The sequence below is a fragment of the Somniosus microcephalus genome, unplaced genomic scaffold, assembly GCF_052327205.1.
Source record: "Somniosus microcephalus isolate GS21.2 unplaced genomic scaffold, FLI_Smic_1.0 scaffold37, whole genome shotgun sequence".
Lineage (NCBI taxonomy): Eukaryota > Metazoa > Chordata > Chondrichthyes > Squaliformes > Somniosidae > Somniosus > Somniosus microcephalus.
In genome coordinates, this window is record NW_028225224.1 from 132,782 (window position 1) to 149,617 (window position 16,836).

At 47.0% G+C, this 16,836-nt stretch overlaps 1 protein-coding gene across 1 annotated transcript in view; it reads left to right on the forward strand.

The window, feature by feature from the left end:
- The first annotated feature begins 12,272 nt into the window (after positions 1-12,272).
- The window catches only part of LOC147083853 (uncharacterized), a 123,470-nt gene continuing 118,906 nt past the window's right edge, over positions 12,273-16,836 (forward strand). Inside the window, exon 1 of the mRNA XM_085980092.1 lies at positions 12,273-12,354. Coding sequence (XP_085836218.1) covers positions 12,273-12,354 — 82 coding nt within the window. The remainder of the gene's footprint in view (positions 12,355-16,836) is intronic.

Consider the following 16,836-nt stretch of genomic DNA (forward strand, 5'->3'; position numbering starts at 1 on the left):
CGAGGGGCCGATTGGCCTACTCCTGCTCCTATTTCTTATGTTCTTATGTTCTTATGTGGTGCTTATGCTCCACATGACCCTCCTCCCATCTCTCTTCATCTCACCCTATCAGCATCTCCTTCTATTCCTTTCTCCCATGTGTTTATCCAGCTTCCCCTTAAATACATCCATGCTCTTCGCCTCAACTACTCTCTGTGGCAGCAAGTTCCACATTCTCAGCACCCTCTGGGTGAAGGAGTTTAATCTAAATAGGACTTTCCTGGGCAGCCAATCAGCACTGCTGCCTCTTTTGTGCATTTCCTGGCGAGGCGAAACAGTTGATATTTTCTGATCAAAAAGAGCTGAGCTCGGCAGCATTAGTCCTGTTTTGCCTCCTTTGGAGACCAGGTGTACGAGCAGAGTGAGCGCAGCCTTCACAGCAACCGCAATAAAATTGTTGCAGTTGTGAAGGAACTTTGTGTCAGTGCACTGGATCACAAACAAAATATGTGTGTCGATTGTTGTCTTATTACCCTACTGTAAAGTGCCTTGAGATATTTTAAAAGCTCTATATAAAGGTAAGTTGTTGTTGGTGTATAGAGAACTCTGTTGAAATTTAGTGAAATGATCAATAACCAAGGAAGATCATTTCTTTATAATTGCACAATACTGCGGATGCTGGAAATCTGAAATAACAACAGAAAATGCTGGAAATACTCAGCAGGCCAGGCAGCATCCGTGGAGAGAGAAACAGAGTTAACGTTTCAGGTCTGGGACCCTTCATCAGAACTGGAAAAAGCTGGAGATGTAACAGATATTAAGCAGGTGCAGAGACAGGGGGGGGGGGGGCGGGGGGGTTAGGAGGGGAGGAAGGAGTAGAAAGAATATCCTGTACTTTTGTAAGAGGCAGGAAAGATAAAATGTTGCAAATGGGAATGGCAAAAATCATACTGCATGAAAAATGGGGGCAGGGATAATTATCTGAAATTGTTGAACTCAATGTTGAGTCCGGCAGGCTGCAAAGTGCCCAATCGAAAGATGAGGTGCTGTTCCTCCAGCTTACATTGAGCTTCATTGGAACAATGCAATAGCCCGAGGACAGAGAGATCAGAGTGGGAGTGAAGTGGTGAATTAAAGTGACAGGCGACGGGAAGCTCAGGGTCACCCGTACGGACTGAACGGAGGTGTTCCGCAAAGCGGTCACCCAATCTGCGTTTGGTCTCCCCAATGTAGAGGAGACCGCATCGTGAGCAGCGAATACAGTATATTAAATTGCAGGAAGTACAAGTAAATTGCTGTTTCACCTGGAAGGGGTGTTTGGGGCCCTGGACAGTGGGAAGGGAGGAGGTAAAAGGGCAGGTGTTGCATCTCCTGCGCTTGCACGGGAAGGTGCCAGGTGAAGGAGCAGGGCTGTTGGGGGTGATTGAGGAGTGGACCAGGGTGTCGTGGAGAGAGCGGTCCCTTCGGAATGCTGAAAGGGGAGGTGAGGGGAAGATGTGTTTGGTGGTGGGATCACGTTGGAGGTGGCGGAAATGGCGGAGGATGATCCGTTGAATGTGGAGGCTGGTGGGGTGAAAGGTGAGGACAAGGGGAACCCTGTCGTGGTTCTGGGAGGGAGGGGCAGGGGTGAGAGCAGAAGTGCGGGAAATAGAACGGACACGGTCAAGGGCCATGTCAACCACAGTAGAGGGGAATCCTCGGTTGAGGGAAAAGGAAGACATGTCAGAAGCACTAGTATGGAAGGTGGCATCGTCAGAACAGACGCGGCGGAGATGGAGAAACTGGGAGAATGGAATAGAGTCCTTACAGGAAGCGGGGTGGGAGGAAGTGTAGTCCAGGTAGCTGTGGGAGTCGGTGGGCTTGTAGTGGATGTTTTCATTTCTTTGTTTGGTTCTGTTAGTTTTCATCGAATCATGGAAAAGTACAGCACGAAGGAGGCCATTCGGCCCATCGTGCCTGTGCTGGCTCTTAGAAAGAGCACTCGTGCTTCGTCCCACATCCCTGCTTGTTGTCCGTAACCCTGTAAGATCCTCATCCTCAAGTACCCGCCCAACTCCCTTTTAAAATCATTGATGGAATCAGCTCATGACCTTTTCAGGTCGAGCGTTCCAGATCCCGACAACTCTCTGAGTTTTATTCAATTGTTACCACAGTTGCTTCTGTGAAGGTTTAATAATAAATGCATTTTGCTATGAAAGCAATTAAAACATTCCTAGTATATAAATAGACAGGTGCATCAAAATATTAAAATTGTGGGAGGGAGGGCAGTGCTCGCCCAGGGCCCAATAAACAATGGAATTCTTGTTTCCCAACCCAATGCTCAGAAGATGAAGTCCCAGAGCTGCCTCTGGCTCGGTTCCACCTGCCCTATTCTGACAAGCTGAGGTGTTGGTCAGTGCACTGTGATTGCCCTGTGGGCAGAAAATGGCAAATCTAGAAATATGACCAAAATAACACATTTTAACCCCAAAGCTGTAAATCCCCGTCCCACACACTCTCCCGCCTCCCTGTGCTGAAATCCAAACCCATCGCACCATCTCCAACATTTCTTTCCTCCACTCCCAGTTTTCCCCCTCCCTCTGCTCTGGTTGGGTTCAGTTCTACACCCACTGTGTGCAGAGTGAGAATAAAATCAATGAGTCAATGATTGTCTCTCCTGGTCACTGGGACCCTGAAACCTTCAGTTCAACACCCACTGTGTGCAGAGTGAGAATAAAATCAGAGTCAATGATTGTCTCTCCTGGTCACTGGGACCCTGAAACCTTCAGTTCTCCACCTGCTGTGTGTAGAGTGAGAATAAAACCAGAGTCAATGATTGTCTCTCCTGGTCACTGGGACCCTGAAACCTTCAGTTCAACACCCACTGTGTGCAGAGTAAGAATAAAATCAATGAGTCAATGATTGTCTCTCCTGGTCACTGGGACCCTGAAACCTTCACTTCTCCACCTGCTGTGTGTAGAGTGAGAATAAAACCAGAGTCAATGATTGTCTCTCCTGGTCACTGGGACCCTGAAGCCCCGCCCACTCTCTGTTCCTGTACCAAGATGGCCACACATGCACCGTGCTGCTGGTGGAACCGGTCTGTCTTTCCTCCACCAAGATGGCGGCGCCTAACATGGGCCTGTCACCGAGAAAAGGCCTCACTGCTGCTGTCCGGCGGAACACATTTGGTTGCTGGATCTCATTCGGGCCTGAGACCATTTTCCAACTTTATAAACTCTGCGGTGCGGCCTACCCACAGTTTATTCATCTCCCGACCCCGCTCCCACCGACCTGCAGCTCTGCCCGGCGACCGCGCGGGGCTTTCTCTGTAAAGTCGGTGAGGGACACGTGACCCGAGCCCAGGGCCTGATTGATGGAAGCTTCCGACCAATAAGAACATAAGAAATAGGAGCAGGAGTAGGTCAATCGGCCCCTCGAGCCTGCTCTGCCATTCAATAAGATCATGGCTGATCTGATCCTAACCGCCAATCTACTATCACAGAACCATCTCCTGAATCTAACAGAATTAGACACACGAAATAGGAGCAGGATCAGGCTACACAGACCTGGGCCCGCTCCGCTACCCACAGGGCCATGTCCGATCCGAACCTAGACTCATGTCCAAATTCCTGCCCGCTCCCCGTAACCCTTAATTCCCTTTACTTCTAGGAAACTGTCTATTTCTGTTTTAAATTTATGTAATGATGTAACTTCTACAGCTTTTTGGGGCAGCATATTCCATGGACCTACCACCCTCTGAGTGAAGTAGTTCCTCCTCATCTCAGTTTTGAAAGAGCAGCCCCTTATTCTAAGACTATGCCCCCTAGTTCTAGTTTCACCCATCATCGGGAACATCCTCCCCGCATCCACCCGATCCAACCCCTTCACAATCTTATATGTTTCAATAAGATCGCCTCTCATTCTTCTGAACTCCAATGAGTAGAGTCCCAATCTACTCAACCTCTCCTCATATGTCCATCCCCTCATCCCCGGGATTAACCAAGTGAACCTTCTTTGTACTGACTCGAGAGCAAGTATGTCTTTTCTTAAGTATGGACACCAAAACTGTATGCAGTATTCCAGGTGCGGTCTCACCAATACCTTGTACAACTGAAGCAATACCTCCCTATTTTTATATTCTATCCCCCTAGCAATGAAAGCCAACATTCCATTGGCCTTCTTAATCACTTGCTGCACCTGCATACTAACCTTTTGAGTTTCGTGCACCAGGACCCCCAGATCCCTTTGTACTTCAGTCCTTTCCAGTTTCTTGCCATTAAGATAATAACTTGCTCTATGATTTTTCCTGCCAAAGTGCATAACCTCACACTTTCCAGTATTGTATTCCATCTGCCAAATCTCTGCCCACTTACTTAGCCTGTCTATGTCCCCTTGCAGGTTTTTTATGTCCTCCTCACTCACTACTTTCCCTCCCATCTTAGTATCATCTGCAAACTTTGATATGTTACACTTGGTCCCCTCCTCCAAATCGTTAATATAGATTGTAAAGAGTTGGGGAACCAGCACTGACCCCTGCGGAACACCACTAGTTACTGATTGCCAGTCTGAGAATGAACCATTTATCCCAACTCTCTGCCTTCTGTTAGATAGCCAATCCTCTATCCATGCCAGAATATTACCCCCAATCCCGTGATATTTTATCTTAAGCAATAATCTTTTGTGTGGCACCTTGTCAAATACCTTTTGGAAATCTAAATACACTACGTCCACTGGTTCCCCTTTATCCACCCGATATGTTACTTCCTCAAAGAACTCCTGCAAATTTGCCAAACATGACTTACCCTTCATAAAACCATGCTGACTTTGTCCTATTAAATTATGATTATCCAAATGTCCTGTTACTGTCTCCTTAATAATGGACTCCAAAATTTTACCTACCACAGATGTTAGGCTAACCGGTCTATAGTTTCCAGCCTTCTGTCTACTGCCCTTTTTAAATAAGGGTGTTACATTAGCAGTTTTCCAGTCTGCCGGGACCATTGCCGAGTCCAGGGAGTTTTGGAAAATTATTATCAATGCATCCACAATCCCTACCGCCACTTCCCTCAAGACCCTAGGATGTAAGCCATCAGGTGCAGGTGATTTATCCGCCTTGAGTCCCATTATTTTACCAAGTACCACTTCCTTAGTGATTTTGATCGTGTTTAGCTCCTCCCCCCCTTTAGCCCCCTGTTTGTCCAGTGTTGGGATATTCTTAGTGTCTTCTACAGTAAAGACTGATATAAAATATTCATTCAGTGTTTTTGCCATCTCCATATTTCCCACCATTAATTTCCCGGTCTCATCCTCTAAGGGACCAACATTTATTTTAGCCACCCTTTTTCTTTTTATATAACTATAAAAACTCTTACGATCTGTTTTTATATTTTTTGCGAATTTACTTTCATAATCTATCTTCCCTTTCTTAATCAATCTTTTTGTTATTTTTTGCTATCTTTTAAAGTTTTCCCAATACTCTATCCTCCCACTAGATTTGGCTACCTTATATGCCCTTGTTTTTAGTCGAATACTATCCTTAATTTCTTTACTTAGCCACGGATGGCTGTCTTTTCTTTTACACCCTTTTCTTCTCAGTGGAATATATATTTTTGGAAGTTGTAAAATAACTCCTTAAATGTACACCACTGATCATGTATCGTCTTACCCTTTAATCTATTTTCCCAATCCACTCTACTCAATTCCGCTCTCATACCTTCATAGTCTCCTTTATTCAAGCTTAGCACGCTTGTTTGAGATCCAACCTCCTCACCCTCTAATTGAATATGGAATTCAACCATGTTATGGTCACTCATTCCAAGGGGATCCTTTACTAGGACATTTTTAATTAATCCTGTCTCATTACACAGGACCAGATCTAAGGTTGCTTGCCCCCTGGTCAGTTCAGTTATATACTGCTCAAGAAACCCATCCCTAATACACTCAATGAACTCATCCTCAAGGCAGCCCTGCCCAATTTGATTTGTCCAATTAATATGATAGTTAAAATCCCCCATAATTATAGATGTTCCCTTATTACAAGCCTCAACCATTTCCTGATTAATACTCCGTCCAACAGAGTTACCACTGTTTGGAGGCCTATAGACTACGCCCACTAGTGTTTTTTTCCCCTTATTATTCCTTACCTCCACCCAAACTGTTTCATTATCCTGATCTTTTGACCCAATATCATTTCTCTGTATTACAGTGATTCCTTCCTTTATTAACATAGCCACCCCACCTCCCCTTCCTTCCTGCCTGTCCTTCCTGATCGTTAAATAACCTGGTATGTTTTATTCCCAGGCATTGTCACCCTGCAGCCATGTTTCTGTAATGGCCACAAGATCATACCCATATGTAGTTATTTGTGACATTAACTCGTCTATTTTGTTACGAATGCTACGTGCATTCAGATAGAGAACTTTCAAAGATGTTTTGTGACACTTAGTTCCTGCTTTTGCCCTTTTTATTACTTTACCTTTTACTCCATACCTTCTGCCCCTTCCTGACACGCTCTGGTTTTTAATTTCCCCACTGCTACCTAAGTCTATGACCTTCTCCGTTGTCATTTTTATTATTTGCTCTCTAGGAACCTCCCCCCCACTAGTTAGTTTAAAGCCCTCTCTACAGCCCTAGTTATATGATCCACCAGGACTCTAGTCCCAAGCACTGGCAATAGGGAGCGAGCGGGGCAGGGCTGGAGGAGCGAGCTGGCGGCGGGTCCTCCAAGCAATCGCGGAGCCCGAGGGGCAGGACTAGCGGCACCCAGTGGGCGGGGCTGCAGGAGCGAGCCGGCGGCGGGTCCTCCAACCAATCGGGGAGTCTGAGGCGCGGGACTAGTGCCGGCTGATTGTCTGATCCACAGGGCAATGAGTTTCTCCAGTCCCTTGTTCAGGGCCCGGGGCCAGGGGAGGCTGTGGGCCTTTATTCCCCGCATTGGACACAAGGCTCTTTGGCTCACAACACACTGGCTCAGATTTTAATACAGACTTTTTAAATTCATCAATAAAAGCAGATAAACCCCTTGCTTCTGTGGAAGAAACTTTTTAATATTTGGGAGTAAAAGTACAAGTTTTTTTCCCTCTGCAGAATTTATTATTAGTTTCAGGAAACAACAACGCCTTTAATGTAGCAAAACATCCCAAGGCTCTTCACAGGAGCATTAGAAAACAAAATTTGACACCGAGCCACATAAAGCGATATTCGGGCAGATGACCAAAAGCTTGGTCAAAGAAGTAGGTTTTAAGGAGCATCTTAAAGAAGGAGAGAGAGAGAGATAGAGAGATGGAGAGGTTTAGGGAAGGAATTCCAGAGCTCAGGGCCCAGGCAACTGAAGGCATGGCCGCCAATGGTGGAGTGATTAAAATCAGGGATGCTCAAGAGGCCGGAATTAGAGGAGCGCAAATATCTCGGAAGGTTGTAGGGGCTGGAAGAGATTACAGAGATAGGGAGGGGTGAGGCCACGGAGGGATTTGAAAACAAGGCTGAGAATTTTAAGGATCAGACACTTGAGGAAAAGCAGGGAATGGGGGAGGGTCAAGCCTTTATGGGACAGGGTCGTTAATTCTGTTCTGCGACAGTTACTGGGACAGACTGTATCTCCCCTCTCCTCCACACAGGGATTTGTGGTAGTTAAAGGGACAGCGATTCTTCTTGTTCCGCAAGATTGTAATTAAAGGGACACTGCTCTGAGATGGCTATGAATCTTTAGTGTCGCCAGCCTTTCTAAAACATTTTCCTTTTTTTGAAGATTTGTGTGAACTCGCTGGTGACTCAGCAGGTTGGATGAACTCTGAAACCTCTTTGCACAGTCAGAACATTTAAAGGGTCTCTCATCGGTTCTGGGACAGGAGGGATCTGGTTAACAGTGATCACAATATCATTAGGTTTAAAGTAGTTATGGAAAGGGACAAAGAAGAATCAATGGTGAAAATACCCAGCTGGAAGAGAGCCAGTTTCAGTGATTTGAGAAGGGATCGAGCACAGGTGGACTGGAAACAAAGATTGTCCAGGAAAACAGTGAATGACCAATGGCAGGTCTTCAAGGCTGAGATAGTTCGGGTACAAACCAAGCATATTCCCATAAGGAGGAAAGATGGGCCATCCAAAGCTAGAGTTCCCGATGACAAAGGACATCGAGGTTAGAATAAAACAGAAAAAGGAGGTTTACAACAAATGTCAGGTACAGAATACAGTCAAAAACCAAGAGAATACAGAGAGTGTGGGGGAAATTGAAACAGGATATAAGGGCAAAGAGAGAATATGAGAAAAGATTAGCGGGTAACATAAAAGAGAACCCAAAAATCTTCTATAAACATATGAAAAGTAAAAGGATAGTTAAAGGAATGGTGGGGCCAATTAGGGACCAAATAGGAGCTCATCATACAAAGGCAGAGGGCATGGCTGATGTACTGAATGAGTACTTAGCATCTGTCTTCATAAAAGAAGAGGATGAAGTTAATGTCGCAGTAGAGGAGGGGGGAGTAGAGAAATTGGATAAAAATGGATAGAAAGGAGGTGCTAAATAGGTTGTCATCACTCAAAGTTAACAAGTCACCCGGTCCAGATGTAATGCATCCTAGATTGCAGAGGGAAGCTAGGGTGAAAATAGCAGAAGCTCTGACTACAATCTTTTAATCTCCCTCAGATATATGGGAGTGGTGCCAGAAGACTGGAGGATTGCAAATGTTACACCCCTGTTGAAAAAAGGGGAGAGGGATAAACCTGGTAACTACAGGCCAATCAGTCTAATGTCAGTGTGGGTGTACGACTAGAGACCATTGTCAAGGACAAAATTAATTCTCACTTGGAGAAGCATGGGTTAATAAGGGGCCGCCAGTATGGATTTGTTAAAGGTAAATCATGTCTGACTAACCTGATTGAGTTCTTTGATGAAGTAACAGAGGGTTGATGAAGGTATTGCAGTAGATGTTGTATATATGGACTTTCAAAAGGCATTTGATAAAGTACCACATAAGAGACTTACTCGGAAAATAGAATCACATGGTATTAAAGGGATGATGGTAATTTGGGTATATAATTGGCTGAGGGATAGGAGACAGTGAGCAGTGCTGAGGGATGTTTTTCTGACTGGAGGGAAGTATGCAGTGGGTTCCCCCAGGGGTCGGGATTAGGACATTGTTTTTCTTATATATAACTGACCTGGACTTGGGTATAGGTGTACAATTTCAAAGTTTACGGATGATACAAAACTTGGCAACGTAGTAAATAGTGAGCATAGTAGTAGCAGACTTCAGAAGGGCAGAGCCAGACTGTGAAATGAGCAGACACAAGGCAGATTAAATTAAATGAGGATAAGTGTGAAGTGATGCACTTTGGGAGAAACAACAGGGAGAGGCCGTATAATCTAAATGGGACTATTTTGAGGGGGTGCAAGAGCAGAGGGATCTGGGGGTCCGTATTCACAAATCTTTGAAAGTGCCACGGCAAGTTGGTGAGGTGGTTCAGAAAGTGTGTGGGATACTTGGCTTTGTAAATAGTGCCATTGAATACAAAAACAAGGAAGTTACACTAAACCTTTACAAATCACTAGGACAGGAGGAGGCCATTCAGCCCCTCGAGTCTGTTCCGCCATTCAATGAGATCATGGCTGATCTGCGATCTAACTCCATACACCTGCCTTTGGCCCATATCCCTTAATACCTTTGGGTAACAAAAACCTATCAATCTCAGATTTGAAATTAACAATTGATCGAGCATCAATTGCTGTTTGCGGAAGAGAGTTCCAAACTTCTACCACCCTTTGTGTGTGGAAGTGTTTCCTAAATTCACTCCTGAAAGGTCTGGCTCTAATTTTAGTCTATGCCTCCTAGTCCTAGACTGCCCAACCAGCGGAAATAGTTTCTCTCTATCTACCCTATCTGTTCCCCTTGATATCCTGAAAACTTTGATCAGATCACCCCTTAACCTTCTAAATTCCAGGGAATACAACCCTAATTTGTGTAATCTCTCCTCGTAACTTAACCCTTGAAGTCCGGGTATCATTCTGGTAAACCTACGCTGCACTCCCTCCAAGGCCAATATATCCTTCCCAGGCTGTGATGCCCAGAACTGCTCACAGTACTCCAGGTGTGGTCTAACCAGGGTTTTGTACAGCTGCAGGGTTTTGGCCTCAGCTGGAGTCTTGTGTACAGTTCTGGGCACCACACTTTAGGAAGGATGTCAAGTCCTTGGAGAGGGTACAGAGGAGGTTGACCAGGATTGTACCAGGGATGAGGGACTTCAGTTATGTGGAGAGATTGGAGAAGCTGGGATTGTTCCCCTTAGAGCAGAGAAGGTTAAGAGGAGACCTAATAGAGGTGTTCAAAATGATGAGGGGTTTTGATCGAGCAAGTAGGGAGAAACTGTTCACTCTGGCAAGTGGGTCGGTAACCAAAGGTCTCAGATTTAAAATAGTTGCTAAAAGAACTAGAGGGAAATGAGGAGAATTGTTTTCACACAGAGGGTTGTTAAGATCTGGGACGCACCATCTGAAAGGATGCTGGAATCAGGTTCCACAGGAACTTTCAAACGGTAATTGGACGTGTAGTTGAAGAGGACTAGTTTGCAGAATTCTGGGGATAAAGCTGGGGTTTTGGGACTAAATTGGACAGCTCTTTCAAAGAGCCGGCACAGACACGATGGGCCGAATCACCTCCTTCTGTGCTGTTAGATTTTATGATCAGTGTGAAGACGCTGGTGTCTCTTAAGGCTCTTCGAGCTTTTAAAGGTCTTCCCACAGTCAGAACATTTAAAGGGTCTCTCGTCAGTGTGAACAAGCTGGTGTGCCAGCAGGTTGAAGGATCGAGTGAATCCCTTCCCACACACAGTGCAGGTGAACGGTCTTGCCCCAGTGTGAAATCGTTGGTGTCCATTCCGGGAGCTTTTAAAGCTTTTCCCACAGTCAGAACATTTAAAGGGTCTCTCATCAGTGTGAACTCGCTGATGTGCCAGCAGGTTGGCGGACCGAGCGAATCCCTTCCCACAGACAGAGTAGGTGAACGATCTCTCCCCAGTGTGAGCTCGCTGCTGTCCCTTCAGCTCCCCAGGGCTTTTAAAGCTCATCCCACAGTGGGAACATTTAAATGGTCTCTTATCAGTGTGAGCAAGCTGGTGTCTCAGCAGGGTGGATGAACCAGCGAATCCCTTCCCACACACGGAGCAGGTGAACAACCTCTCCCCAGTGTGAACTCTCTGGTGTATCTGCAGCTTGGATGACTCTGCAAATCCCTTCCCACACTCGGAGCAGGAGAACGGTTTCTCCCCAGTGTGAACTCTCTGGTGTATCTGGAGCTTGGATGACTCTGCAAATCCTTTCCCACACACGGAGCAGGTGAATGAGCTCTCCCCGGTGTGACTGCGTTGATGAGATTTCAGCTGGGATGGGCAATTGTATCCCTTCCCACAGTCCCCACATTTCCACCGTTTCTCCGTGGTGCGGGTGTCCTTGCGTTTCTCCAGGTTGGAGGATCAGTTGAAGCCTCGTCCACACACAGAACACGTGTACCGTTTCTCCCCGCTGTGAATGGTGCGATGTTTTTTCAGCCTGTGTAACTGGTTAAACCTCTTTCCACAGTCAGTGCACTGGAAGACTCTCACTCGGGTGTGTGTTTTCCAGTCACACTGATGTTTGAAATCTTTTCCCACAGACAGAACAGACAAACATTTGTCCTTCCATATTCAAAGGTCAATGATATTCAGGTCCTGATGAATGGAGTGACTCTCTCAGATCTTGATGTGAAGTTTGGTTTGAGTTTCCCCGTCTGTAAATCCTCCCCTTCTAATACCCTGTAAAAGGAGTTTATAAAAAAGCCATCACTGTAAATACAGGATAGAAATTCAGATGAGACAATTCTAGTTTCTGTGGAACATTCTTTCCTCTCTTGTTTCCCCAAAGCTGTAAATCCCCGTCCCACACACTCTCCCTCCTCCCTGTGCTGAACTCCAAACCCATCGCACCATCTCCAACATTTCTTTCCTCCACTCCCAGTTTTCCCCCTCCCTTTACTCTGGTTGGGTTCAGTTCTACACCCGCTGTGTGCAGAGTGAGAATAAAATCAATGAGTCAATGATTGTCTCTCCTGGTCACGGGGATGCTGAAGCCTCGCCCACACCCTGTTCCTGCACCAAGATGGCTGCGCATACGCCGTGCTGCGGGTGGAACCGGTCTGTCTTTCCTCCACCAAGATGGCGGTGCGTAACCCGGGCCTGTCACCGAGAAAAAGCCTCACAGCTGCCGTCCGGTGGAACAGAGACCGGGCCGCTGGATCTCATTCAGGCCTGAGGCCATTCTCCAACTTTATAAACCCTGCGGCATGGCCTACCCGCAGCTTATTAATCTCCCGACCCCGCTCCCGCTGACCAGCAGCTCCGCTCGGGGCTTTCTTGGTAAAGTCGGTGAGGGACACGTGACCCGGGCCAGGGCCTGATTGATGGGAGCTTCCGACCAATAGGGAGCGAGCGGGGTGGGGCTGGAGGATCGAGCTGGCGGCGGGTCCTCCAACCAATCGGGGAGCCCGAGGGGCGGGACTTGCGCCGGCTGATTGTCTGATCCGCAGGGCAGCGAGTTTCTCCAGTCCCTTGTTCAGGGCCCGGGGCCAGGGGAGGCTGTGGGCCTTTATTCCCCTCATTGGACACAAGGCTCTTTGGCTCACAACACACTGGCTCAGGTTGCAATACAGACTTTTTAAATTCATGAATCAAAGGGACACGGTCTCTCATTCTGTTGTGCGACAGTTCCTGGGACAGACTGTATCTCCCCCTCTCCTCCACACAGGGATTTGTGCTGGTTAAAGGGACAGCGATTCTCCTTGTTCTTTATCCCATATTACAGACTCTAGGGCCTAGAAATTCAGTTAGGGGCGCCCAGCTCGCCTGGGCGCCGGAATTACCGCTGCGCGCGGAGCCACTTGCGCCAGCGGGAAATTCAGTTTCAGCGCCCCAAGTGGAAGCCGGCCGCTAAACAAAGGTTTGGGGTGCCGAAACTGAATATCGGCGTGTAAAGTGCCGCAGCGCCACCCACTGCGGCACGGCAGCCTGCGGTACTGCAGGCCTTCCTCTCATTCTTAAGGGGGAGGTGCCTGCAACAGCGCGATCCCCGCTCGCGAGTGCCGGCAAATGAGCCTGGCACCAAGGAGAAGTGCCGGGCTCTCTGGAAACAGCCGGCAATGCCGTGGGGGGGGGGGGTGTAGGAGGCCGGGGAAGGAGGTGCGGGCAGGCGGCCGCCGAAAAAGCGGCCGGCCGCACCTCCACCTTAACTCGCCCCACTACCGGCACAGGTAGGCCCCGTGTACCGGTCGCTGTTTGTGGCCGGCGCGGGGGAGGCGGCAGCAACCAAATATGGCCAGCGGGGCGCTGCGCACACCGATGACGTCATCGGTGGTGGCGCAGCGCTACTGGTTAACGCCGCCAGTAGCGCCCCGCTAAATATCGCGGTAGGTTTGCACAGTGGCGCAAAAGCCCTCTTTGGGTGAAAACTGGTGGCGCAGGCCACTGAATTTTTAGCCCCAGGAGTTTACCAATAACTCCTCGAGTCTTGGTTTTGATCTTCCAGAATTCCCTAGATTCTAGAACGTTCCCCAGGGATCGGAAGGTGGCAAATGTAACCCCGCCATTCAAGAAAGGAGGGTGAGAGAAAACAAGGACCCCTGGGCCAGTTAGCCTGACATCAGTAGTACGTGCAAAAAAGATTCACAAGAATGACACCAGAACTGGGAGGATATACCGATCAGGAAAGGCTGAACAGGCTGGGGGCTCATTTCTCTGGAAAAGAGAAGGCTGAGGGGTGACCAGATAGAGGTCATCAAGATTATGAAAGGGTTTGATAGGGTAGACGTGGAGAAAATGTTTCTACTTGTCGGGGGGGACCAGAACTCGCAGTCATAGATTATAATAATGTATAAGAGAGAGAAATAGCACCAGAGTAAAGAAAAGCTCAGAAATAGGAGGAATCAGACGGGGCAATAGCAAGGCAGACTAAGATGGGTTTGGAGTGCATGTGTGTAAATAAGGTTTACACACCTGGTAAATAAGGTTGGTGAGCTGCAGGCACAAGGTGCCACAGGGGACTCTGATATAGGGGCAATAACAGAGACCAGACTCAAAGAGGGAGGATTAGGATCTTAATATTCCTGGCTACAAGGTAATCAGGAAAGATAGGGAAGGAAAAAGAGAAGGGGTGGCAGTATTGATCAAATAAACTATTACTGCACTGGAGAGGGTGATGTAGTCGAGGGAGCAAAGATTGGTTTGAATTCAGGAACAATAGAGGAGCTATTACACTGCTGGGTGTTTACTACAGGCCACCAAATAGTGGGGAGGAGATAGAGGAGCGATTACACTGCTGGGTGTTTACTACAGGCCACCAAATAGTGGGGAGGAGATAGAGGAGCGATTACACTGCTGGGTGTTTACTACAGGCCACCAAATAGTGGGAAGGAGATAGAGGAGCGATTACACTGCTGGGTGTTTACTACAGGCCACCAAATAGTGGGAAGGAGATAGAGGAGCTATTACACTGCTGGGTGTTTACTACAGGCCACCAAATAGTGGGAAAGAGATAGAGGAGCTATTACACTGCTGGGTGTTTACTACAGGCCACCAAATAGTGGGAAGGAGATAGAGGAGCAGATTTGCAGGCAAATTACAGAAAGATGCAAGAACATAGAAACATAGAAGATAGGAGCAGGAGTAGGCCATTCGGCCCCTTGAGCCTGCTCCACCATTCAATGTGATCATGGCTGATCATCCAATTTCAGTACCCGGTCCCTGCTTTCTCCCCATATCCCTTGATCCCTTTAGCCTTAAGAAATATATCTAACTCCTTCTTGAATATATTTAATGAATTGGCCTCTACTGCCTTCTGTGGTAGAGAATTCCACAGGTTCACCACTCTCTGGGTGAAGAAATTCCTCCTCATTTCTGTCCTAAATGGCCTACTCCTTATCCTTAGACTGTGACCCCTGTTTCTGGACTCCCCAACCATCAGGAACATCCTTCCTGCATCTAGTCTGTCCAGTCCAGTCAGAATTTTATAGGTTTCGATGAGATCCCCTCTCAATCTTCTAAACTCCAGCGAGTATAAGCCCAATCGTCCCAATCTCTCCTCATACGTCATTCCTGCCATCCCAGGTATCAGTCTGGTGAATGTTCGCTGAACTCCTTCCATGGCAAGAACATCCTTCCTCAGATAAGGTGACCAAAACTGCACACATTACTCAAGATGTGGTCTCACCAAGGCCCTGTACATCTGCAGCAAGACATCCTTGTTCCTGTACTCAAACCCTCGCTACGAAGGCCAACATACCATTTGCCTTCTTAACCGCCTGCTGCACCTGCATGCTTACCTTCAGTGACTGGTGCACAATAACACCCAGGTCTCGTTGCACTTCCCCTTCTCCCAATCTATTGCCATTCAGATAATAATCTGCCTTCCTGTTCTTGCCACCAGAGTGGATAACCTCACATTTATCCACGTTATATTGCATCTGCCATGCTTTTGCCCAATCACCTAACCTATACAATCATACTGGAGTTTTTCGGCATCCTAATCACAGCACACACGCCCACCCAGCTTTGTGTCGTTTGCAAATTTGGAGATATTACATCTAGTTCCCTTGTCTAGATCATTAATATAAATTGTGAATAGCTGGGGTCCAAGGACCGATCCCTGCGGTACCCCACTAGTCACTGCCTGCCACTCAGAAAAAGACCCGTTTATTCCAACTCCTTGCTTTCTGTCTGCCAACCAGTTCTCTATCCAAGTCAGTACCTTACCCCCAATCCCATGTGCCTTAACTTTGCACGCTAATCTCTTATGCGGGACCTTATCGAAAGCCTTCTGAAAGTCCAAATACACCACATGCACTGGTTCTCCCTTATCTATTTTACCAGTTACATCCTCAAAAAATTCCAATAGATTAGTCAAGCACGATTTACCTTTTGTAAATCCATGTTGACTTTGTCTGATCCTGTCACTGTTTTCCAAGTGCTCTGCTATTACATCTTTTATAATGGGCTCTAGCATTTTCCCCACTACCGATGTCAGGCTTACCGGTCTGTAATTCCCCGTTTTCTCTCTACCACCTTTTTTGAATAGTGGGGTAACATTAGCTACCCTCCAATCCATGGGTACTGTTCCAGATTCCATCGAATGTTGGAAGATGATCAGCAATGCATCTACTATTTCTAGGGCCACTTCCTTAAGTACCCTTGGATGTAGATTATCAGGCCCTGGGGATTTATCGGTCTTCAAGAGTAGTGATAATGGGGGACTTCAATTATCCGAATGTAGATAGTAACAGTGTAAAGGGCAAATTGGGGAGGAATCCCTGAAATGTGTACAAGAGAACTTTCTGGATCAGTGTGTTTCCAGCCCAATGAGGAAGGAAGCAGAGCTGGATCTAGTTCTGGGGAATGAAGTGGGGCGCGTGGAGCGTGTTTCAGTGGGAGAGTATTTAGGGGAACAGTGATCATAATATCATCAGGTTTAGAATAGTTATAGTAAAGGACAAAGAACAATCAAGCGTAAAAATACTTAACTGGAGGAGGGCTAACTGCAGTGAGAGGAAAAGGGATCTAGCCCAGGTGGATTGGAGTCAAAAATTGGGAGGCAAAACAGAAAATGACCAATGGGAGGCCTTCAAAGAGGAGCTGGTTTGGGTACAGAGCACATTCCTATGAGGGGGAAAGGAAGGGCATCCAAAGCTAGAGCTCCCTGGATGACTAAAGATAGAGGTTAAAGTGAGAGAGAAAGAGGAGGTTTATGACAAATGTAAGGTTGATAATACAGTGGGGAATCATGCTGAATATAGAAAGTACAGAGGAGATCTAAACAATGGAATAAGAGGGGCAAAGAGAGAGTCTGAGAACAGATTAGCA